At 44.5% G+C, this 25,812-nt stretch overlaps 1 protein-coding gene across 1 annotated transcript; it reads left to right on the top strand.

The window, feature by feature from the left end:
• The first annotated feature begins 1,244 nt into the window (after positions 1-1,244).
• On the top strand, positions 1,245-20,359 carry LOC311102311 (ras and Rab interactor 3-like). The gene is made up of 14 exons (XM_084143612.1): positions 1,245-1,558; positions 4,016-5,204; positions 5,470-5,584; positions 7,015-7,087; positions 7,493-7,584; positions 11,013-12,196; positions 12,438-12,601; positions 12,819-12,973; positions 14,496-14,692; positions 14,918-15,029; positions 15,362-15,493; positions 15,649-15,812; positions 16,806-16,939; positions 18,146-20,359. Exons 1-14 carry the CDS (start codon positions 1,512-1,514, stop codon positions 18,693-18,695), a joined length of 4,308 nt encoding a protein of 1,435 aa, XP_083999738.1. The 5' UTR covers positions 1,245-1,511; the 3' UTR covers positions 18,696-20,359.
• Positions 20,360-25,812: the final 5,453 nt, after the last annotated feature.

The raw sequence follows: 25,812 nt of genomic DNA, 5'->3' as shown, positions 1-25,812 counted from the left end.
GAGGAAGAAAAAATCAAATATTTATTGTGTGAAAAGCCAAAATGTGCAATTTTGGCAGCCAAATATGTGTCCTCCTGCCACAACCTGAGGGACAGCCAGTGAAAAGTATGATGTAATGTCAATAATATTTCCTGTTTTGTTTTGGCTTTCATAGCATGTAATGTGTCTTCTCAGTCATGTTGAGATTGGTCGACTACTATTGCTTTAATGTATTGTTATTCTCATTAATATTGTTGTTGTAGTTGCTGTTAATGGTAATCCCATTTCCACTACTACTATTATTATTGCTGTTGGTCCCACCATTTTTGTTATATGTATACTTTGACAATGTAAGTAATTTTACTTGCCATGTCAATAAAGTCTATTGAATTGAATTGAATTGAATTGAATTGAATTGAGAGAGAGAGAGAGAGAGAGAGAGAGAGATAGAGAGAGAGAGCGAAGAACTACCGAGTGTGTGAGAAAGAGAGAGATGGAGAGAGAAGAACTACTGAGTGTGTGAGAAAGAGAGATAGATAGAGAGAGAGATGAACTACCGAGTGTGTGAGAGAGAGAGAGAGATAGAGAGAGAGAGCGAAGAACTACTGAGTGTGTGAGAGAGAGATAGAGAGAGAGAAGAACTACAGAGTGTGTGTGTGAGAGAGAGAGCGATAGAGAGAGAAAATAACTACCGAGTGTGTGAGAGAGAGAGATAGAGAGAGAGAAGAACTACCGAGTGTGTGAGAGAGAGAGATCGAGAGAGAGAAGAACTACCGAGTGTGTGAGAGAGAGTGATAGAGAGAGAGAAGAACTACCGAGTGTGTGTGAGAGAGAGAGATAGAGAGAGAGAAGAACTACTGAGTGTGTGTGAGAGAGAGAGATAGAGAGAGAGAAGAACTACCGAGTGTGTGTGAGAGAGAGAGATAGAGAGAGAGAAGAACTACCGAGTGTGTGTGAGAGAGAGAGAGATAGAGAGAGAAAAAAACTACCTAGTGTGTGAGAGAGAGAGAGAGATAGAGAGAGAAGAACTACCGAGTGTGTGAGAAAGAGAAGTGGGACAAGAAGAGGAGAACAGGAAGGAGGGTCTAGAACTAGAACTGTTTTTTTTAGGAGATCTGTGATCTTCCTGGCAGACCTGAAGGCTAGCTGTGTGAATGGGGGAAGAGTGGAGGAGAGGAGAGAAGGGGGGCAGCCTGCCCACACTGGACTGCCTCTTCCTGAAAGCAACACAGCTCAGAGAGACAGGAAGTAGAGACACACAGAAAGAGGAGAGGGGGAAAGAGAGAGTCAGAGAGAGAGAGAATACTTTTCCTGTCACCTAACTTTTTGTAAACTGTGCTGGACTAGAGTGTGAAAAATAAAGATAGAGGGGAACACAGTGTGAGATAGAAAAAGGAGATTGAGAACTGATCCAAGGACATGGAGGAGTTCTCAGGCTACCAACATGGATTGTTCCAGTGGAGTTGTGTGTGACTGACGCAGGAGGTTGCTTTGAAGGACTTTAGGAAAGAGTTTGGAGTCCGAACGACTGAATGATGAAAACAGCTGTTCTCTCTCAGGAGACCGGAACATCTACTGGGTATGCAGAAACAAACTCTGTTCCAACCATAGAAATCTAATCTCTAGAATGGGCTTAGAGCCTCTAACTGGTCCACGGCAGTTGTAGCAGAAAATATTTTTGGTATTAAATTTTTTACTTTTTAGTCATTTAGCAGGCGCTCTTATCCAGAGCGAATAAATGACTGTGAATAATTGTATTTCAGAATCTAGATATACTCCATATGTTAGAGCACCCTATAAGGAGTATAATGATACCAAGATGTTGTCTGTCTCATGTACGGTTCATGGATCACTGGGTCTTACAGGAGGCATGGGTCTACAAAGGACCTAAAATGGCCACTTTCATCATGATTTTCTCACAAACTTTTGTGATACAAATGTAAAAAGCATGTCAAACGTCCTTCCTCCTAATGAAGTTTCTATGTGAGAATTGCCAGAACAATCTGAGATACCAAAAATATTTCCCTCTCCCACTGGAATGGAATCGCACACTAGTTCTGTGGCTCTAACTCTGTACTAGAAGGTCAGCTGGGTGTGCTATGTAAAAACAAACAAATGGACAGGAGTTTAGTCTGTGTAACTCTGGGCTCAAGGTCTCTAAACCAAAGATAAGGCCTTCTACTTCAACAAACTTTTTTGATTGTGTACTTTATTTTTTAACAATCCTAACTTTTGCAAGTTTATGCCAAAGATAACTCACCCTTGGCAAGATGATCGTTTCAAAGCAAACAGTATTAACCACGAGCCTTGGCAGATCATAGGAGCCTATCTCCTGTTTCTGTAGTGTGACGTGAGTCCGCTTGATGTACACTGAGTATACAAAACATTAAGAACACCTGCTTTTTCCATGACATAGACTGACCAGTTGAATCCAGGTGAAAGCTATGATCCCTTATTTATGTCACTTGTTAAATGAACTTAAATCAGCGTTGATGAAGGTTAAATAAATGAATAAATAAATAGGCTACTTATGAGAATGCAGAATAAAACCTTTCTAGAGCTATTAAATATACATGTTATATACAGTCATGGGTAATATACATGTTAGTCACCCATTGCAAAGGTAGTAAATCTTATCTCTCTATCTCTCTCTATTTCTTTCTTTCTTTCTCTGTCTCACTGTGGTATTTCACCCAATAGATATGGGAGTTTATCAGAATTTGATTTGTTTTGTGGGTCTGTGTAATCTGAGGGAAATATGTGTCTCTAATATGGTCATACATTTGGCAGGAGGTTAGGAAATACAGCTCAGTTTCCACCTCATTTTGTGGTCAATGTGCACATAGCCTGTCTTCTCTTGCGAGCCAGGTCTGCCAACGGCAGCCTTTCTCAATAGCAAGGCCATGCTCACTGAGTCTGTACATAGTCAAAGCTTTCCATAATGTTGGGTCAGTCATAGTGGTCAGGTATTCTGCCACTGTGTACTCTCTGTTTAGGGCCAAATAGCATTATAGTTTGCTCAGTTTTTTTGTTAATTCTTTCCAATGTGTCAAGTAATTATCTTTTTGTTTTCTCATGATTTGGTTGGGTCTAATTGTGTTGCTGTCCTGGGGCTCTGTGGGGTCTGTTTGTGTTTGTGAACAGAGCCCCAGGATCAGCTTCCTTAGGGGACTCTTCTCCAGGTTTATCTCTCTGTAGGTGATGGCTTTGTTATGGAAGGTTTGGGAATCACTTCCTTTTAGGTGGTTGTAGAATTTAACGGCTCTTTTCTGGATTTTGATAATTAGCAGGTATCAGCCTAATTCTGCTCAGCATGCATTATTTTGTGTTTTATGTTGTACACAGAGGATATTTTAGCAGAATTCTGCATGCAGAGTCTCAATTTGTTGTTTGTCCCATTTTGTGAATGATTGGTTGGTGAGCAGACCCCAGACCTCACAACCATAAAGGGCAATGTGTTCTATAACTGATTCAAGTATTTTTAGCCAGATCCTAATTGGTATGTTGAATGTTTAGTTCCTTTTGATGGTGTAGAAGGCCCTTCTTGCCTTGTCTCTCAGATCGTTCACAGCTTTGTGGAAGTTACAGTACCTGTGGCGCTGATGTTTAGGCCGTGGTATGTATAGTTTTTTGTGTGCTCTAGGGCAGGGTTTCCCAAACTCAGTTCTCGGGACCCCAAGGGGTGCACGTTTTGGTTTTTGCTGTATAGCATGTATAACACGGCTGATTCAAATCATAAAAGCTTGATGATTAGTTGATTATTTGAATCAGCTGTGTACTGCTAGGGCAAAAAACAAAACGTGCACCGAGTTTGGGAAACCCTGCTCTAGGGCAACGGTGTCTAGATGGAATTTGTGGTCCTTGCAACTGGACCTTTTTTGGAACAACATTATTTTTGTCTTTCTCTCTCTCTCTCTCTCTCTCTCTCTCTCTCTCTCTCTCTCTCTCTCTCTCTCTCTCTCTCTCTCTCTCTCTCTCTCTCTCTCTCTCTCTCTCTCTCTCTCTCTCTCTCTCCTATCTTTCATCTCTCCAAAAGGGTGAATGCTGAGCCTCGCTCCCCACCTAGACCCCCCATCACCCCTACCTCATCTTCAGGATCAACAGCACCATTCCCCCCTCCCAGACCTGCCCTCTCCCTTCCCCCGACTCTCCCCTCCAAACCCTCCCCACCCCCTGAACCAACTCCCTCACCTCCACCTGTCTACCTGGACTCATCCCCACTCCTCCCTTCACCCCTCATACCCTCCTCACCATCCTCACCCACACTGCCCTTTCATTCAGCTTCTGAATCGCTCCCTTCTCAAATTGACTTGGCCATTGATGCCACTGACACAACTGATGTCTCTGATGTCACTGATGCCACTGTCCCAAAGGAATGTACTCCCCCCTTATCCAGACCCCTAGTCCCCGATGTCCCGGAGATCTCTGCTTCCACCCTCGTCACATCACTACCCCCTCAAGTCTTAGAGACCTCAACTCCCCCACTCCCCACACCCCTCGTACCTGATGTCCCAGAGACATCTACTCCCCCCCTCCCCACACCTGTACCTCCTCAAGTCTCAGAGCCCTCTACACTCCCCCTTCCTGACATCCTGGATGTCTCTGCTCCTCCCCTCCCCTTACATATGTCCTCTTCAGTCCCAGAGCTCTCCTCTTCAGAACCAACCCTACCAGCAGCTTCATCTCAGCCAGTCCCAAAGCCCTCATCTATGCTCCTCTCTGCTCCCATCTCAAAACCCTCCTCACTTCCTCTCTCTTCTCCCCACATACCTCCTATAGCAAAAACCCCACTTTCCACTCCCCCCATTCATCCTATCTCAAATCCTTCCGTACCTCCGTCTGCCCCTGTTCCTTCTTTCTCAAGGTTCTCCTCACCCCCTCTTCCTAGACCCTCACCACCGCGAAAACTCTCTGGACCACCCCAGCCGAGACCCCCCGTACCTCACCCTCACTCGATAGCCAAACCCTCCTCTCCAGCTCTCCCCAGACCCCCACTTCCACCCATGAAGCACTCCTCTCCCCCACTACCCTCCCCACTAGTCCCTCTTGTTCCCAAGCCCGCCCCAGCTTCGGCCTCCTCGCCAGCCCCATCACCAACCCAAGCCACAGCCCCACCACCTAGCATCAGTATCCTGGAGAAACTGATCAAAACTTGCCCGGTGTGGTTGCAGCTGGGTATGGCCCAGGACAGGACCACACTCATACTGAAGAAAGAAATCCCTGGGGTGAGAGTTACTAACATGTTCTTTACACAAACACATAGGCACATTATGTATCTGTGGTCGACCTTGGTCGACTGTTCTGCAGCCGAACATCGATGATTTAGCTGTACAAACCGTTCACACATTCATTAATTGGTCACATACTCACTCACAGTACATCAAAAATACTTACACAACGCATGTAGGGGCAGACATCTTTGAAAGAGTTCCTCATTTATATTTGTTGTATGATAATAAATATTAATAGCATTACGTTGTGTACCCACAGATATTTTTAGTGCGTAAAAGCCCCGACCAGAAATCCATGGTGCTGTCAGTATGTGTGTCTAACCAGCAGGGGAAGCCTCAGGTCCAGGATGTTCTGGTTAAAGAGGAGAAGTCATGTGAGTATCCTAACCAGAGAAGGTCTATAATGTTTTAATATAATGCCCCTTGTAACTGGATTTATCCTAACCCTAAGCCTCAACAGTCAGTGTCCTGTCCTCAGACCCGGGTGAACAGTCAGTGGTAAATAGGTATGGGGACTATCCGTGTTACAGCCCTCGGTCCTGCTACCCCATCCATCAATCCATAAACAGAACACATGATGCTACCCCATCCATCAATCCATAAACAGAACACATGATGCTAGCCCATCCATCAATCCATAAACAGAACACATGATGCTACCCCATCCATCAATCCATAAACAGAACACATGATGCTACCCCATCCATCAATCCATAAACAGAACACATGATGCTAGCCCATCCATCAATCCATAAACAGAACACATGATGCTACCCCATCCATCAATCCATAAACAGAACACATGATGCTACCCCATCCATCAATCCATAAACAGAACACATGATGCTAGCCCATCCATCAATCCATAAACAGAACACATGATGCTACCCCATCCATCAATCCATAAACAGAACACATGATGCTAGCCCATCCATCCACACACAGAGAACATATGATGCTAGCCCATCCATTCACACACACAGAACACATGATGCTAGCCCATCCATTCACACACATAGAACAGATGATGCTAGCCCATCCATCCACACACACAGAACACATGATGCTAGCCCATCCATCCACACACACAGAACACATAATGCTAGCCCATCCATCCACACACAGAGAACATATGATGCTAGCCCATCCATTCACACACACAGAACACATGATGCTAGCCCATCCATTCACACACACAGAACACATGATGCTAGCCCATCCATCCACACACACAGAACACATGATGCTAGCCCATCCATTCACACACACAGAACACATGATGCTAGCCCATCCATTCACACACACAGAACACATAATGCTAGCCCATCCATTCACACACACAGAACACATAATGCTAGCCCATCCATCCACACACACAGAACACATAATGCTAGCCCATCCATCCACACACACACATTCTTACAGCTGCTCTGTGTGACATGCTCTATTTGTGACTCCTGTGGGGGAGAGGAGTGGGAGGGTGAGGGTGCTCACTGTGTGACCACAGACTTCCTGTCCTGGGCTGGATGTTGACATTACAGGACTTCCTGCTACTTTGAGCTCACCAGACCCTGGCCGCAGCATAGGGATGTGTGTGTGAGAGAGAGAGAGCGATTGAGAGATGGAGAGAGAGAGGGAGAGAGAGAATCTGTTGAAAAGTATGTTTGCAGTTTCATCTCTTGAATCATGTGTGCAACCTCTCAGTCCCAATCCATCTCTACTACATGACTAAGGGATCAATCTGATGTAGAATGTCAGTATTCGTATAATATTGTGTTATAACACCCTCTCCCTCCTCTAACAGTGATATACCTGGAAGGGTCTGTTCTGGTCTTTGACAACATATTCAAACTCATCGCCTTCTACTGTGTCAGCCGGTAAGACAAGACTATACCCTTCAGATCCTATAGTTCAACGTATAGTATCCTGTAGTATCTACCGTGTCAGCCGACAAGACAAGATTATCCTGCAGATCCTACAGATGTAGGATCTTAATTTGAGCCAGTTTGATACAGCAGGAAAATAATCCTGCAGCGACAGGAAGTGTGAATTATTATGTGGATTATAATTAATGGACATTTTAGTAGGGGTTGATACATTTTTCTTAAGGGAAAATCAAGTCTGAAATTTCAAAGTGGAAATGAGAAACTTACAAGTTTAAAATGTCCTGAATTACAGGAAAGTTATCCTGCAACAGGTTGATCAAATTAAGATCCTACATCTGGCACTTGAAAATATTTTTTACTAATACATTAATAATGATGTGATGAATTATCTTCCAGGGATATTCTACCCTTCACTCTGAGGTTGCCTCAGGTCATCGTCCAGGCAACCAAGTATGAAGATATAGAGATGATATCGACGTTAGGCTCAGGTAGGCAGTGGGACATTCTGAAAACCTCTGTGTTCTATTTTAAAAATAGGTAGGTTATGTATATGAGGTCATTATATCACTTTCAGGCAAAGTTGACCAGAGAAAGAAGAGCCTTTGAGTGAAATGGAGGCGAAGTGTCTCAACAGTGTGAGTGAGTGCGTGGAGTGTGTGTTTCAGTTTCACGTTTGAATGTCACACGCACAAGTACAGTGTGTGTGTGTGCGTGCGTGCAGGCTATATGGGCTAGCTTCCTCCTTTACAGTTTTTTTCAATTGTTTACACGCGATTTTGAAAACAGAGTTATTTTTGTCAAAATATAATCACAATTATCCAAACACCACAATCAATTAGCAAAATTCCTAGATTGTTTGCAAAATGACACACTTCAGTCAAAACATATACACATATTTGTGAAAATGCTATTTGTTTTCATTTAACCAACACAGTCATCAATGATCATACACTATTGCAGCCAGTTTCACACTGCTGTGATAAATAAAAAACACATTTGTAAAAAAAAAAAAAAATACATTTTTGGCCAGACATTCTTACTGTATGTGAGAGATAATTTAGGTGACAAAAAATAGTGAGAAACTCACAACATTATTCATGATTTGTTTTGAGATATAAGGAGAATGTAGACAAATACTGTAGGCCTACTATAACCTTACCAAGCACTGCACAACACTTGATGCTGCAGACTGAATATTTCAAGTATTTATTTCAATACTTACAGTATTTCTTACCATAATCAGTTACAGTAATCAACCAACAATGATATCAATTACTGTAAACAAATAAAATCCGTAGACAAATAAAAATTACTGCATGAATTACAGTACATAAACTTTGACTCTGAAGAAAAGTAAAGTAAAAGTAAACAGAAATGAAAGAAAACTACTGTAAAAGCAACAAGAATACTGTAACTATCCGTCTCTCCGTCTGGCTGGATCAGGCCATAACATTTCATCCACATCACAGGCTATGTCTTCATTGGCAAGGCACCGTTGGAAGAATCGCCTTGTGTGACGAATCCACCCCTGCACTGAAGCTGCTTCAATAAGATCACATGCCTGTTCCATGGCCTGAATGAGGGGCAAACGGTCATAAGGCCGCAGGTCATATACCTTCCACCGCCACGTTGAAAAAAATTATTCTATAGGATTCAGGAAGGGGGAGTATGGGGGAAGGTATAAAACTTCAAAATCAGGGTGATCATGGAACCAGTTCTGGACTAGAGCAGCCCGATGAAATGAGACATTGTCCCAAACGACAATGTACCGCATCTGGTCCACTTGGTGTAATGCTGTGACAATCTCATGCAATCGGTCAAGAAATGCAAGTATCAGATTTGCATTATAGGGTCCCAGATTTGCATGGTGGTGGAGGACCCCATTTTGTGTGATAGCAGCGCAAAGGGTGATGTTACCCCCTCGCTGCCCTGGCACATTGGTGATTGCCCTGTGCCCAATTACATTTCTCCCTCTTCTTCTTGTTTTTGCAAGGTTAAATCCAGCCTCATCCACATATATAAATTCATGTTGAATTTCAGCAGCATCCATTTGCAAGACTCTCTGAAACACATTAAAGAAAATAGGATGCTATTCAATATCTATAGCACAGTATTTTTTTTGTGACAGAACATTATGAGCAGTGCATGATACCACACCATAGTCAGATGAACAATGCATACCTCCACATACTCATTGCGCAGATGTTTCACTCTCTCTGAATTTCTGTCAAATGGTACCCGATACAGTTGCTTCATGTATATTTGATTTTTCTTTAGGATTCGACCTAATGTTGACAGAGAGACTCGTTGGATGTTATTGAAAATATTGTCATCATTGATGATATTGGCTTGGATTTCTCGTAGCCTGATACAATTATTGGCCAAAACCATGTTCACAATGGCGGCCTCTTGTGCACGACTAAACATAGGGCCCCTTCCACCTTGGTGTCCTCGACCCTCAATCCTATGTAAAAACAAAATAAGATAAAAATAAATAAATATATATATATATATATATATGCAGCCTACTGTCAAATGTCACAGTAAACAATATTGATTATACAAGCTTCAGTTTCAATGTATACTGTGTGGTTAGCTTACCTGTTTTCTCGATGAAATGTCCGAATTACTGACGCAACAGTATTTCTGCTGAGATTTGGTTGAACTCTTTGTCCAGCTTCCATCAGTGTCAGTCCATGGTTGATAACATGGTCAATAAGTGTTGCACGGATTTCTCGAGTCAAATTTGGTCCTCGTCTTCTTTGTTCAGGTTCTATCAACTCTTCAAGTCCTTCTCTACCTCTTCCTCTACCTAGGTGTCTTCCTCTACCTCCTTCTCTTCCTCTACCTTCTTCTCCTCTACCTATGCCTCTTCCTCTACCTCCTTCTCCTCTTCCTCTACCGCCTTCATCTCCTCTTTGAGCTCCCCCTCTCATTCTCACTCTTCTTCTTCTTCTAACTCCTTCCATTTTTGTTGAAGACAGGTGAACTCACCTGCTGCCGTTTATAGCACACCTGAGTGCTGCGTTTTCAAATTAGCACATGTGTGCTTCCACACCTGGTAGATGTGTTTATCCAATTCGTTCATTAGTGTGGTAATTGGCAATCCGGTGCTTTGTAATTACAAGGAAGTAACCTCACGATCCTTATCTGTGTCTAAGGTGTGAAAATGTGTGTAGAGTTTTACAAATCACTGTGTGTAATGTTTTTCAAAAAGGGTGAGGCGGACATTGTGTGTAATGTTGTGCAAATCTGTGGAGGTGTTTTGCTCATTGGAGTACAATTTTGCTAATTGTGTGGAAATTTTAATTTTAGTGTGTAAACAATCGTAAAAAACTGTAATAGCTATGAAACAAAACCCTTCCGATTCATCTTAGAACAAAGTTCCATTTATATGTTCTCTCTAATGTAGTTAGTTCCTCTCTGCATTGTGAATACTGATCGCTCATCATCAACCAGTTGTCTTTGATAAAGCTTGTTATCTTGTGAAAATAAAAGTATAATTATCTGACGATAATAGAGTTCAGCCCTAGTGATGGTGGGCTGGTAACTCTTTCTGATGGTGGGCTGGTAACTCTTTCTGATGGTGGGCTAGTAACTCTTTCTGATGGTGGGCTGGTAACTCTTTCTGATGGTGGGCTGGTAACTCTTTCTGATGGTGGGCTGGTAACTCTTTCTGATGGTGGGCTGGTAACTCTTTCTGATGGTGGGCTGGTAACTCTTTCTGATGGTGGGCTGGTAACTCTTTCTGATGGTAGGCTGGTAACTCTTTCTGATGGTGGGCTGGTAACTCTTTCTGATGGTGGGCTGGTAACTCTTTCTTTCTCACTTCTATGAAAAAGATCAACAGCACTCGGAAATAAAGCATTACTTGGAAATGTTCTCAGTAATCACAATGACCTTTTTCTCCTCACAGATTTCTGGGGTTCTCAGCTTAACAGCTCCTCAAAAATGGTCAAACGTGACAACCAGGGTCAGGGCCACAGCAGTTCCTCCTGTGAGATCCAGCTGTCCACCGGGAATAGTAATGACTGTCTGTGGTACATCAACCCCATCTTCATCGAGGAGTACTGCAGCAGCCTGGAGGCCTCCACCCCCACCCCAGCTCCCATCCACAGGAGCCAGAGTCTGAACACCCCAGGCCCAGGGCAGGGGCAAGGGCAGGTACCCCACAAGTTCAAACGACCCCCACCCCGGCCCCCAAACATCCCAGAGGGCTTGATTCTGTCACAGGGGGCTAAGCAGGGTGCCAGAGGGGAAAGTGTCTCCCCCAGGTCTCCACCCCCACCGCAAATAGTAATAGCCAAGGCAGCAGGGCAGAAAGGGGAAGGAGACAGCAGCAAAGACAGTGGGGATGGAGAGGGAGGTGCTTCTCAACTCGTCTCGGAGAGAGAGGTGTGGGTTACTCTTACTGACTCAGTAGCAGCTACTCAGCCTCTACAGCCTCTGTCACCGCACGGAGCAACAGCAGGACAGAGACACCCAGCACCGCGACCACCCCCACACAGGATACCACTCGTGCCCCTACGGCCGAAACCCTCACAGAAGCGTCCCCCAATCCCGGGACAGGAGGGCGGTGTTGGCCCAGTGCCTGTTGCTTCACTGGTCTGCATCGATGACACCACTAACATGGCAGAGGAGAAGTTAGGAGTGGAACCCCCTGCTGGTGAGACAGAGACACTGCAGAACAAAGGGACATCAGAGGCTTCAAACATCAGTGAGGTTGTTACCGTGGCTACAGCCCTGCTGACAAAAAGGGCCGCACCTCCAGTCCCGCCTCCCAGGAAGAAGAAACCCTCTCAGGCCACGCCCACCACACCTCTCTCCCGAAACGTGATAGGCGGAGGACTTCTGTCAATCAATTCATCATCGGATACCCCCCAGACCTCCAGCACCCCCTCGCCTGCCCGGAGGCCGACCTCCGTCCCCGTGGGGGAGGCCAAGGAGGCCAGGGGGGCAGATGTGTCCCTGTACTCCCCTGATGGTGAAGCTGCCTTCCCTACCCTGGACCATGACTCCTACTCTACCAGCAGTACAGAGGAGGAGGCTGACACTGTGGCCAGCGGGGCTGTAGGAGCCGGTGGGACCAACAACACCAAGGTTCATATATCTTTAATTGATTTATTTCACCTTTATTTCACCAGGAAGTCCCCTTGACTTCCCATTTAACATTATTACGTGCTGTATAACTGACATCATACAGTAACCTAACTAAAAGCTTCATTTCTGTACCTATTCAATTGCTGCTGTGACTTTGTTACTGTATGTGAATCTGTATGACATCTTTCTGTAAAATAATCCAAATAAAATGCTATCATTAAAAGTCAATAACAACCTCCAGGTGTTGATGAAGAGGAACCGTACCATCATGCTGGACCGAGCCAAGCACCGCCTCTCCAGCGTGTTCACTAACTTCATGAGCACCGACCACAAGCTCCAGAGGAGAATCCTAGAGCTGTCCAGAGATGGGAGCTCCTACTTCGGGACCCTGGTGAAGGACTACAGGTAGGAGATCCGTTCAACACAGGTTTTTCAGAATCACTTAGTTGATGGTTGCTAGGGCTGATTAGGGCCACACATATTTTGACTCAAAACTGAATCTTGTTCATATCCCTGTCTAATGGGCAATGGAAAATGTCACTTAAATTTGTTCAATGTCCCTAATTTTGTAATCGATTCGGACACCCTTGATGGACTAATCAATGAACGTATCTGACCCCAGGGTGTATATCCTGGAGACCATGGGGAAGCACAGCTCCAGCACTGAGATGCTGCAGGAAATCAGGCAGATGATGACCCAGCTGAAGAGTTACCTTATCCAGAGCACTGAGCTACAGAACCTACTGGAGCCTAATGTCTACACAGAGGACAAACTAGGTGAGATACAGTCTAACATGTTAGAGGCTAGATACAGTAACATAGTCTAGCAGTTGTAATCAAAGAGTTACTGCAGTTGGTAGAGCATGGCGCTTGCAATGGCAGGATTTTGGGTTCGATTCCCCGGGCCTGTGTAATTCTCCTTGATATACTCAACATTCATCTGTTAATACACAGCGTTAGACACATCATTCTCAAAACTCCTCTTGCTCCTTATTTTGAGACCCCCCCCCCAGAAAGTAACATTTGATTTGTCTGATACAGTTTCTACCTGGCCGTGGCTATATTCATAATTGAATAATAGTAATAATATATTCCATTTAGCAGATGCTTTTATCCAAAGCGACTTACAGTCATGTGTGCATACACATTAACACTGTCTTTCACATGAATGCTTCAGTTCTCACTAATCTTCAAATTAACATGCCCACCATATTCAGTGTCCAACAGGACATTTGGCAAACAGGATGTTCCCCTTATTTACTGTCAAATAGGAGACAGTTGTATATCACAGTCTTCTCTGTGTGCGTGGGAAATTAGACTTTCTAGTGACACCTGTGAAATTACAACAGGGACAGACAACATGGTTGTTAGTGAGGGTTGCTACTGTTGACATTTGATGGCTTAATTGGGTTTAATATACAACTTATTTTGCCTCCAGCGTGAATGCTGAGTGTCAGGTTTTCTTACACAGTGTACATATAAATGCAGTATAAATGCAGTGAGGTTAATATTCATACTGAATTAATTAGCTGACATACATTACATGACCAAAAGTATGTGGACAGCTGCTCGTCGAACATCTCATTCCAAAATCATGGGCATTAATATGGAGTTTTTTTTTTTTTTTGCTGAAATAACAGCCTCCACTCTTCTAGGAATTATTTCCACTAGATGTTGGAACATTGCTGCAGGGACTTGCTTCCATTCAGCCACAAAAGCGTTAGTGAGGTCGTGCACTGATGTTGGGCGATTAGGCCTGGCTCGCAGTCGGTGTTCCAACTTATTTAGCCTCCAACGTGAATGCTGAATGTCAGGTTTTCTTACAAAGTGTACATATAAATACCGTATATATATTCAAGTGAGGATAATATTCATACTGAATTAATAACCATTTGGTTATCTTTTGTCCATAAAGAACTATAACTGCAGGCAAAAATACATGTGTCAGATGGCGTCGAATAGACAGGGAATCTGAGATAAAGTCAAATCAATACATATTTAGCCCTGTGTAAGGACGCAGAGTGCCATAGACATAGACCGCTCCAAGGGAGACCATTGATTTCTAACCAGCGTGTTGTGTGTCATTCCTCTCCAGAGGTGATCATCCAGCAAAAATACATTTAATTAATAATTTTTTTAACAGCTTCCAGATTTGCTCAGCGAGTATAACCAGCACCAATGAGGAACCACGTTCTAGTTTCCTACTTTGCATTGCACTGAAGACTAAATGTAGCTGCCTGCAACAAGCTCTCTTCTCAAATAGAAATGGTGGCCACTGTTTTGTCATGTTGTTCTCCAGAGGTGATTATTGAGGCTGCCCTGTGTAAGGCTATGCTGAAGCCTCTGCAGGAGGCTGTGTATTCAGGCCTGAAAAACATCCACGCCAGGGACGGCTGTCTGAAGAGACTGAGGGAGAACCAGAGTGTCGTCCTGGGTACCACCACCACAGAACTGGGGATCACCACCAGCATCCCAGAGACCCCTGTCATGGAGAAGGTAGACAGTTATGGGCTGCATCTGAAATGACACCTTAATGGCACTAATGTAGGGATTTACCGTTGACCAGGGCATTCACTTTTATATGGCTCCTGACTTTATATTCTGTTTTTGTCTTGTACAGTGGGGGTTTTGTCTGCCGCTGTATGACATGAATTTCCCCTCAGGGATTAACAAAGTACATCTATCCATCTGTTCGTCCATCCGTCCATCCATCTATTTTAGATCCAGCTGAAGTTGATGACCCTCCACCAGGAGTACTCCCCTCAGAAGAAGATTGATCTGCTCCTTAAGACCTGCAAGATCATCTATGAATCCATGTCCATAGGCTGTCCAGGTGAGGTGCTGTCTTTGTTTCTGGGTAGATTTTGGTGGTTGGTCATGTTGTTTGTTAGTGTAAGAGTAGTCTCATGATGCCATCCTCCCAAGTCTCTTTTTAATTATTACTCGACTATCTGCAAACGAAAGTCAGGGCTAGTGTACAAGTGCAGATTGACATTGATAATGATTGATCATTACTGCCGGACGACACCAGTGTCTACAAATACCTGACTGAGAGTGGAGATTGAAGTTGAGGATGATTGATCAGTACTGCCTCACAAATACCTGATTGACAAATACCTGATTGTCAGGTGAACTGACTAAGATGGTGGTTGATGTGTTCAGCAGGGAGGGCCCATGGTGCAGATGACTTCCTCCCGGTGCTGATGTACGTCCTGGCCAGGAGCAACATGGCCTTCCTGCTACTGGATGTAGAGTATATGATGGAGCTGATGGACCCTGCACTGCAGCTAGGAGAGGGTAGGGACAAACTAAATTCCATACACACGCGCACACACACACACGTACACACACACATACGAACACACACATAACAGCACTGACGCACACATAGTACCACTGTTAGATGCAGTGTATGTGCCTACTAATGATGACTATCTTGTGTGTGTCACCAGGCTCCTACTACCTGACGACTATGTATGGAGCGTTGGAGCACATAAAGAACTATGACAAGCAGGTTGTGACACGGCAGCTCAGTCTGGAGATCCAGGACTCTATCCACCGCTGGGAGAAGAGACGCACCCTGAACAAAGCCAGCGTGTCACGTTCATCTGTACAGGTCAGTACATGTCAGGACCACCAGGGTAGCACACACAGAGGGTTAGGGTTAGGGATAAGGCTAGGGTTAGGGTTAGGGTTAGGATTAGGGTTAGGGTTAGGATTAGGGTTAGGGTTAGGGTTAGGGATAAGGATAAGGCTAGGGTTAGGATTAGGATTAGGGTTAGGGTTAGGATTAGGGTTAGGGTTAGGGATAAGGCTAGGGTTAGGGTTAGGATTAGGGTTAGGGATAAGGCTAGGGTTAGGATTAGGGTTAGGATTAGGGATAAGTCTAGGGTTAGGATTAGGGTTAGGATTAGGGATAAGGCTAGGGTTAGGATTAGGGTTAGGGTTAGGGATAAGGCTAGGATTAGGGTTAGGGTTAGGGATAAGGCTAGGGTTAGGATTAGGGTTAGGATTAGGGATAAGGCTAGGGTTAGGATTAGGGTTAGGGTTAGGGATAAGGATTAGGATTAGGGTTAGGATTAGGGTTAGGATTAGGGATAAGGGTTAGGATTAGGGTTAGGGTTAGGATTAGGAGGATTAGGATTAGGGTTAGGGTTAGGGTTAGGATTAGGGTTAGGGTTAGGGTTAGGGATAAGGCTAGGGTTAGGGTTAGGTTTAGGGTTAGGGTTAGGGTTAGGGTTAGGGATAAGGGTTAGGGTTAGGGTTAGGGATAAGGGTTAGGATTAGGGTTAGGGTTAGGGATAAGTTTAGGTTTAGGATTAGGGTTAGGGATAAGGCTAGGGTTAGGATTAGGGATAAAGCTAGGGTTAGGGTTAGGGTTAGGCTGGGAAAAGAGACCCCCTAAACTAGGCCCGGTAGTCCAGTTGGTCTTTCCAAGTCAGGCTTGACGCAGAGTAATAGAATAGAAAATGTCACTGCAGTATTTTGACATTTGATCATTATGACTATATCAGTATTCTTTGAAATTGTATTGTCATTATGTTGACAATAAAACAAATTGTCATATGATATTTCATGTCATTCCTCTTTCTGCGCTGTCCCGTTGCAGGACTTCATCAACGTGTCGTTCCTGGAGGTGGGGTGTAACACTAAGACGCTGGGGGTCCACCCCAACACCACAGCCCAGGACCTGTGTTCCCAGTGTGCTGTCAAGTTTGAGGTGGCAGAGCCAGAGTCCTACAGGTACAATCTCCTGCCATTGTGCCCTTGACCAAGGCACTTAACCCCTTCAAAACTGCTCTCTCCATCCAGGGGCGTTGCTCCGTGGCTGACCCTGAGCATATCAATATGTGTATGCTGACCCTAACTCACAAAATGAAGTATTTATTCCATTCTATTCTGTTATATTCTATTCCATTCTAACCTATTCTCTTCTGTTATATTCTGTTCTATTCTATTCCGTTCTATTCTGCTCTGTTCTATTCTGTTCTGTTCTATTCTGCTCTGTTCTATTCTGCTTTGTTCTATTCTGTTCTGTTCTATTCTGTTCTGTTCTATTCTGCTCTGTTCTATTCTGCTCTGTTCTATTCTGTTCTATTCTATTCTGCTCTGTTCTATTCTGCTCTGTTCTATTCTGCTCTGTTCTATTCTGTTCGGTTCTATTCTGTTCTGTTCTATTCTGCTCTGCTCTGTTCTATTCTGTTCTGTTCTATTCTGTTCTATTATATTCTGTTCTGTTCTGTTCTGTTCTGTTCTGTTCTATCTGTTCTGTTATATCTGTTCTGTTCTATTCTGTTCTGTTATATTATATTCTGTTCTGTTCTGTTCTGCTCTGTTCTATTCTGTTCTGTTCTATTCTGCTCTGTTCTATTCTGTTCTGTTCTATTCTGTTCTATTCTATTCTGTTCTGTTCTATTCTGCTCTGTTCTATCTGTTCTGTTCTATCTGTTCTGTTCTATCTGTTCTGTTCTATTCTGTTCTGTTCTGTTCTATTCTGTTCTGTTCTATTCTGCTCTGCTCTATTCTATTATGTTCTATTCTATTCTGTTCTGTTCTGTTCTGTTCTATTCTGTTCTGTTCTATCTGTTCTGTTCTATCTGTTCTGTTCTATTCTGTTATGTTCTGCTCTGTTCTGTTCTGCTCTGTTCTATTCTGTTCTGTTCTATTCTGTTCTGTTCTATTCTGTTCTGTTCTATTCTGCTCTGTTCTATTCTGTTCTGTTCTGTTCTATTCTGTTCTATTATATTCTGTTCTATTCTGTTCTGTTCTATTCTGCTCTGTTATGTTCTGTTCTATCTGTTCTGTTCTATCTGTTCTATTCTATTCTGTTCTGTTCTATCTGTTCTATTCTATTCTGTTCTATTCTGTTCTATTCTGTTCTATTCTGTTCTATCTGTTCTGTTCTATTCTATTCTGTTCTATTCTATTCTGTTCTATTCTATTTTACAGCCTGAGTGTGCTGGTGGAGGGCCACCATCAGCTTCTGGCCCCTGAGGAGTTCCCCCTTACTATCAAGTCCAGTCTTCACCACAGTGAGCCCCACAAGGAGTACTACTTTGTCTACCGGCCTGGAAGGACAGAGTCAGAAGGACAGGAGGCAGAAGGACAGGACGCAGAAGGACAGGACGCAGAAGGACAGGACGCAGAAGGACAGGACGCAGAAGGACAGGAGGCAGAAGGACAGGACGCAGAAGGACAGGAGGCAGAAGGACAGGAGGCAGAAGGACAGGAGGCAGAAGGACAGGACGCAGAAGGACAGGAGGCAGAAGGACAGGAGGCAGAAGGACAGGAGGCAGAAGGACAGAAGGCAGAAGGACAGGAGGCAGAAGGACAGGACGCAGAAGGACAGGAGGCAGAAGGACAGGAGGCAGAAGGACAGGAGGCAGAATCCCAGGAGGCAGAAGGACAGGAGGCAGAAGGACAGGAGGCGGAGAGCGAGGAGCCTGCTCCCGCAACCGAGCCAGAGCCTGAGGAGGAGGAGAGTCTGATGGAGATATGATGACATCAGTGTGCGGGTACATGCGTGTGTGCGTGTGTGCGTGTGTGCATGCGTACGTGGGACTCAAAGGATCAAGGAGCTGCTCAAGTGAATACAATGGCTTCCCCCTCAATCATTATTGCCATTTTAAATGAGACATTGGTTTTTGCCTTATACACAACCATATACACAATGTTTAGGTCTGCCATTGACAACATGTGGAGACATTCTGAAAGAAGAGAACCACCCCCATCACCTCACCTTGATCTTCAGGTCTAAATATCAAATCACACAACAGGAGACTCCAGTTGACTTTAGCTTCTATACAGATGTGCACCTTGATCTTCAGGTCTACATATCAAATCACACAACAGGAGACTCAAGTTGACTTTAGCTTCAATACAGATGTGCACCTTGATCTTCAGGTCTAAATATCAAATCACACAACAGGAGACTCCAGTTGACTTTAGCTTCTATACAGATGTGCACCTTGATCTTCAGGTCTAAATATCAAATCACAAAACAGGAGACTCCAGTTGACTTTAGCTTCTATACAGATGTGCACCTTGATCTTCAGGTCTAAATATCAAATCACAAAACAGGAGACTCAAGTTGACTTTAGCTTCTATACAGATGTGCTCTATCTTAATTTGATCAATTTCTCACAGCAGGACAATAATCCTGCAGCAACAGGAAATGTGAATTATTATGTGGGTTATAATTAATGGACATTTTTGTAGGGTTGACACATTTTTCGTTAGGGCAAATCAAGTCTAACATTTTAAAGTGGAAATTACAAACTTTAGAAGCCTTTTCCTGCTGCGCAGGAAAACTATCTGCGACAACAGAGCGATCAAATTAAGACAGTACATCTGTATGACTTCTATTGTAACTCATATTGCTCAGTGAAGAAGACCCACCACCATCAACTCATGTAGGACTGGTTCATACTTCAGACGTTAAATATCACACAGGGGATCCACTCAAGTTCACTTCAGCTTCTATATTACTTCTATGGTAACTCATCTAGCTCTGTGAGTCTGCCTTCCTCTCTCTGCAAAGTTGACCAAAGCTACAGAGATAAAGAGGATATCGTCCTCCTCTAGTTTGAAAGGGCACAATAGGCTGTATAATTAAACTGTAAGGGATCAGGACAAGGAGTCTCTGCCTGTATCCCAAATGGTACCCTATTCCCTATGTAGTGCACTACTTTTGACCAGGGCCCATAGGGCTCTGGTCAAAAGTAATGCACTATGTAGGGAATAGGGTGTTATTTGGGACGCAATCCATGTATCCTGTCCGGACGGTGTTTGTTTTCATATTTAACAGATTATTTGCTTCTGCCACAGTTCAGACTGACAATCAGCTGTTCATTGGTTTTGCTAATTGAATTTAGCATGACAGTATCCTTGCCAATAATTATCTCACTAGGTTTATATGCTCAAGAACGACTCTGCTACTCCCTGTACTGTACATCCATATTTGCTGTGCTGGTTTGTATACTCTTGTAGCTGTGCTGTGGCCACATTACATTGGTGTCCTGGAAGAACCTTTCAAGTCTCATTCTGGAGGGGATCTGCTACAATGCCATTCATTAAGTTCAAATACAAGTCTACCAGGCACTGATGGTGTACAGCCTTATTATACTGTAATTAATAAAACTGTCATAATGACCTTATATAGCATTATGGCTTTGATTGTTGTTTTTTCACATTGATAAGTGAATTGTTTTGTTTTTAAAAGGTGAAAGGTGAAATGGTTTTATGTGGAAATATTAAGAGATGAAACGCACAAAGAATCATTTCAGAAATTCCAATATTTCCTATTTTCAGTATTTGGGAGTAGATATATTTCCTTTCTTAGATAAAACCATTGCCAAAAACTTTAGCAGAACGCTAAAATCTATTCAATCTGACCTCAGTAGATGGAATAATATCCCAGTTGCTTTAACCGGCAGAATATCTATTGTCAAAATGAATATATTGCCATGGCTGAATTTCTGTACTTCAATGCTTCCCATGGCTCCCCCTTCTGGATATTGGGATACAATTCACAGTGAGGTTTCGAAATGAATAGTATATGGCAAGGTATGGCAAAATTAACAAACTTGCAAAGAGGACCCAACTTTAAATTGTATTTCCAGGCACTAGCGTTTTGCCCCATCCTAAATTGGTTTAGACATGATTCTTCCTCCCCCTGGCAGTGTACAGAAATACATGCAGCGTCTCCTATTGCCCTGGAAGAGGGGGTCTTCACTGATATATCTCCTAAACCAGGGTTCATCAACTAGATTCAGCTGCGGGCAGATTTTTTTCTTGCGCGATGGTCGGGGGCTGGAACATAATTAAAAATAATTTGTAGACTGCAAATTGAACGCAAGAAGTCCAAACATATATAATATTTGACTAAAACATAATCATTTCAAACCTTACTTACATATGTATTAGTGCTGAGCGATTAACTGAAATGTTGGTTATTTTTCAGCTTTTGAACAACATCGGTTGAATTATTTGAATTCCATTTTGTACGTTTTTTTAAACACCTTCTTCGCCCCCTTTGAGGATAACACAGTGCCACCGACGCGGCCCAGACAGCATCCCTGGCCGTGTCCTCAGAGCATGCGCAGACCAGCTGGCTGGTGTGTTTACGGACATATTCAATCTCTCCTATCCTAGTCTGCTGTCCCCACATGCTTCAAGATGGCCACCATTGTCCCTGCACCCAATAAAGCAAAAGTTAGCCCCGTTCTGCTCGACACAATGACACTGTGTTAGCCCTGTTCTGCTCGACACAATGGCAGTCTGGTAGCCCTGTTCTGCTCGACAGAATGACACTCTGTTAGCCCTGTTCTACTTGACACAATGACACTCTGTTAGCCCTGTTCTGCTTGACACAATGACACTCTGTTAGCCCTGTTCTGCTCGACAAAATTCCACTCTGTTAGCCCTGTTCTGCTCGACACAATGACAGTCTGGTAGCCCTGTTCTGCTCGACATAATGCCACTCTGTTTGCCCTTGTTCTACTTGACACAATGACACTCTGTTAGCCCTGTTTTGCTTGACACAATGACATTCTGTTAGCCCTGTTCTGCTCGACACAATTACACTTTGTTAGCCCCGTTCTGCTCGACACAATGACAGTCTGGTAGCCCTGTTCTGCTCGACAGAATGACACTATGTTAGCCTTGTTCTGCTCGACAGAATGACACTCTGTTAGCCCTGTTCTGCTTGACACAATGCCAATCTGTTAGCCCTGTTCTGCTTGACACAATGCCACTATGTTAGCCCTGTTCTGCTCGACACAATGACACTCTGTTAGCCCTGTTCTGCTCGACACAATGACACTCTGTTAGCCCTACTCTGCTCGACACAATGACATTATAAGGAGGTTTTAGAATAGTGTGACCCCATCGCTTTGTAAGGTACCTTCTCGCGGACTACTTACCGCTCATCACCTCGCTTCCCCCATCTATCATCCTCTCTCTCTTACACACCCTCTCTCTCTCTTACACACCCTCTCTCTCTCTTACACACCCTCTCTCTCTCTTACACACCCCCCCTCTCTCTCTTACACACCCTCTCTCTCTCTTACACACCCTCTCTCTCTCTTACACACCCTCTCTCTCTCTTACACACCATCTCTCTCTCTTACACACCCTCTCTCTCTCTTACACACCCTCTCTCTCTCTTACACACCCTCTCTCTCTCTTACACACCCTCTCTCTCTTACACACCCTCTCTCTCTCTTACACACCCTCTCTCTCTTACACACCCTCTCTCTCTCCACACACCCTCTCTCTCTCTCTTACACACCCTCTCTCTCTCTTACACAACCCCTCTCTCCTACACTCCCTCTCTCTCTCTTACACAACCCCTCTCTCTTACACACCCTCTCTCTCTTACACACCCTCTCTCTCTTACACAACCCCTCTCTCTTACACACCCTCTCTCTCTCTCTTACACACCCTCTCTCTCTCTTACACACCCTCTCTCTCTTACACACCCTCTCTCTCTTACACACCCTCTCTCTCTCTTACACACCCTCTCTCTCTTACACACCCTCTCTCTCTTACACACCCTCTCTCTCTGTTACACACCCTCTCTCTCTCTTACACACCCTCTCTCTCTCACACACCCTCTCTCTCTCTTACACACACACTCTCTCTCTCTTACACACACTCTCTCTCTCTCTTACACACCCTCTCTCTCTTACACACCCTCTCTCTCACACACACCCTCTCTCTCTCTTACACACCCTCTCTCTCTTACACACACTCTCTCTCTCTCTTACACACACCCTCTCTCTCTCTTACACACCCTCTCTCTCTCTTACACACACTCTCTCTCTCTCTTACACACACTCTCTCTCTCTCTTACACACCCTCTCTCTCACACACACCCTCTCTCTCTCTTACACACCCTCTCTCTCTCTTACACACACACTCTCTCTCTCTTACACACACCCTCTCTCTCTCTTACACACACTCTCTCTCTCTCTTACACACACTCTCTCTCTCTCTTACACACCCTCTCTCTCTTACACACCCTCTCTCTCTCACACACCCTCTCTCTCTCTTACACACCCTCTCTTTCTCTTACACACACCCTCTCTCTCTCTTACACACCCCCCCCTCTCTCACACACCCTCTCTCTCTCTTACACACCCTCTCTCTCTCTTACACACACTCTCTCTCTCTCTTACACACACCCTCTCTCTCTCTTACACACCCTCTCTCTCACACACACTCTCTCTCTCTCTTACACACCCTCTCTCTCACACACACCCTCTCTCTCTCTTACACACCCTCTCTCTCTCTTACACACACTCTCTCTCTCTCTTACACACACCCTCTCTCTCTCTTACACACCCTCTCTCTCTCTTACACACACTCTCTCTCTCTCTTACACACACTCTCTCTCTCTCTTACACACCCTCTCTCTCTTACACACCCTCTCTCTCTCACACACCCTCTCTCTCTCTTACACACCCTCTCTTTCTCTTACACACACCCTCTCTCTCTCTTACACACCCCCTCTCTCTCTCACACACCCTCTCTCTCTCTTACACACCCTCTCTCTCTCTTACACACACTCTCTCTCTCTCTTACACACACCCTCTCTCTCTCTTACACACCCTCTCTCTCACACACCCTCTCTCTCTCTTACACACCCTCTCTCTCTTACACACCATCTCTCTCTCTTACACACCCTCTCTCTCTCTTACACACCCCCTCTCTCTCTTACACACCCTCTCTCTCTCTTACACACCCTCTCTCTCTTACACACCCTCTCTCTCTCTTACACACCCCCTCTCTCTCTTACACACCCTCTCTCTCTCTTACACACCCTCTCTCTCTCACACACCCTCTCTCTCTCTTACACACCCTCTCTCTCTTACACACCCTCTCTCTCTCACACACCATCTCTCTCTCTTACACACCCTCTCTCTCTCTTACACACACTCTCTCTCTCTCTTACACACACTCTCTCTCTCTCTTACACACCCTCTCTCTCTTACACACCCTCTCTCTCTCACACACCCTCTCTCTCTCTTACACACCCTCTCTTTCTCTTACACACACCCCCTCTCTCTCACACACCCTCTATCTCTCTTACACACCCTCTCTCTCTCTTACACCCCCTCTCTCTCTCTTACACACACTCTCTCTCTCTATTACACACACCCTCTCTCTCTCTTACACACCCTCTCTCTCTCACACACCCTCTCTCTCTCTTACACACCCTCTCTCTCTTACACACCATCTCTCTCTCTCTTACACACCCTCTCTCTCTCTTACACACCCCCTCTCTCTCTTACACACCCTCTCTCTCTCTTACACACCCTCTCTCTCTTACACACCCTGTCTCTCTCTTACACACCCTCTCTCTCTCACACACCCTCTCTCTCTCTTACACACCCTCTCTCTCTTACACACCATCTCTCTCTCTTACACACCATCTCTCTCTCTTACACACCCTCTCTCTCTCACACACCCTCTCTCTCTCTTACACACCCTCTCTCTCTTACACACCATCTCTCTCTCTTACACACCCTCTCTCTCTCTTACACACCCTCTCTCTCTCTTACACACCCTCTCTCTCACACACCCTCTCTCTCTCTTACACACCCTCTCTCTCTTACACACCATCTCTCTCTCTTACACACCCTCTCTCTCTCTCTTACACTCTCTCTCTCTCTCTTACACACCATCTCTCTCTCTTACACACCCTCTCTCTTTCACACACCCTCTCTCTCTCTTACACACCCTCTCTCTCTTACACACCCCCTCTCTCTTTTACACACCCTCTCTCTCTCACACACCCTCTCTCTCTCTTACACACCCTCTCTCTCTTACACACCACCTCTCTCTCTCTTACACACCCTCTCTCTCTCTTACACACCCTCGCTCTCTCTTACACACCCTCTCTCTCTCTCTTACACACCCTCTCTCTCTCACACATTCTCCCTCTCTTTCTATCTCTATCTTTCTCCCCCTCTCTTTCTTTCCCCCTCTCTCCTCCTTCCCCTCTTCGTCTTTCCCCCTCTCCTTCCTTCTGTTCTATCAGTCCATAATAAGTGGCAGGCAAGGAGGTATAAGGTTATTGTTCTGAGAAACAGCTACTTCCACGCCGGCCATTATTTTTAAATGACTACCTAATGATGTTCCACCTGGGTAACGAGACCAGGTGTATGCAAATGCCTATGGATCGTCTCACAAAGATGACAACGTCCAGATCTTTGGGGCCATCAATCAGACCTTTTCTGCTTCTATGAGTAAGGTGTTCAGTGATGTTGAAACACAGGGATGGGTATAGATGTTGAAACATTATGGATCGAGCTTGGTACATTGTGCATACAGCATTTATTTGTTTGGCCAATAGATAGCTAAAGAAACCATTTACAAAGTGAAGTGGAATAGTATGTAATAGTTGTCACAGGTACTTTAGAGGGTATTTTCTGGTTTAACACTCACCTTATTGGTGGAACCAGATTTGTTTAGATGTGTGTGTGTGTGTGTGTGTGTGTGTGTGTGTGTGTGTGTGTGTGTGTGTGTGTGTGTGTGTGTGTGTGTGCCTATGTGTGTGTTCATTGAGAGTGATTTGTCGTATTTGACAGGTGTGTAAAGGGACTCTTCAA

The sequence above is a fragment of the Coregonus lavaretus genome (assembly GCF_964263955.1).
Source record: "Coregonus lavaretus genome assembly, chromosome: 27".
Lineage (NCBI taxonomy): Eukaryota > Metazoa > Chordata > Actinopteri > Salmoniformes > Salmonidae > Coregonus > Coregonus lavaretus.
Note: the sequence above shows the minus strand (reverse complement) of the source record. Positions and strands in the feature narration are given on the sequence as shown.

Coding starts and splice junctions, on each gene's coding strand:
- LOC311102311 (XM_084143612.1), top strand. CDS start 1,512: ATGATGAAAACAGCTGTTCTCTCTCAGGAGACCGGAACATCTACTGG. Junction 12,974..14,495: donor CTACACAGAGGACAAACTAG/GTGAGATACAGT, acceptor GTTGTTCTCCAG/AGGTGATTATTGAGGCTGCC. Junction 15,030..15,361: donor CATGTCCATAGGCTGTCCAG/GTGAGGTGCTGT, acceptor TGTGTTCAGCAG/GGAGGGCCCATGGTGCAGAT.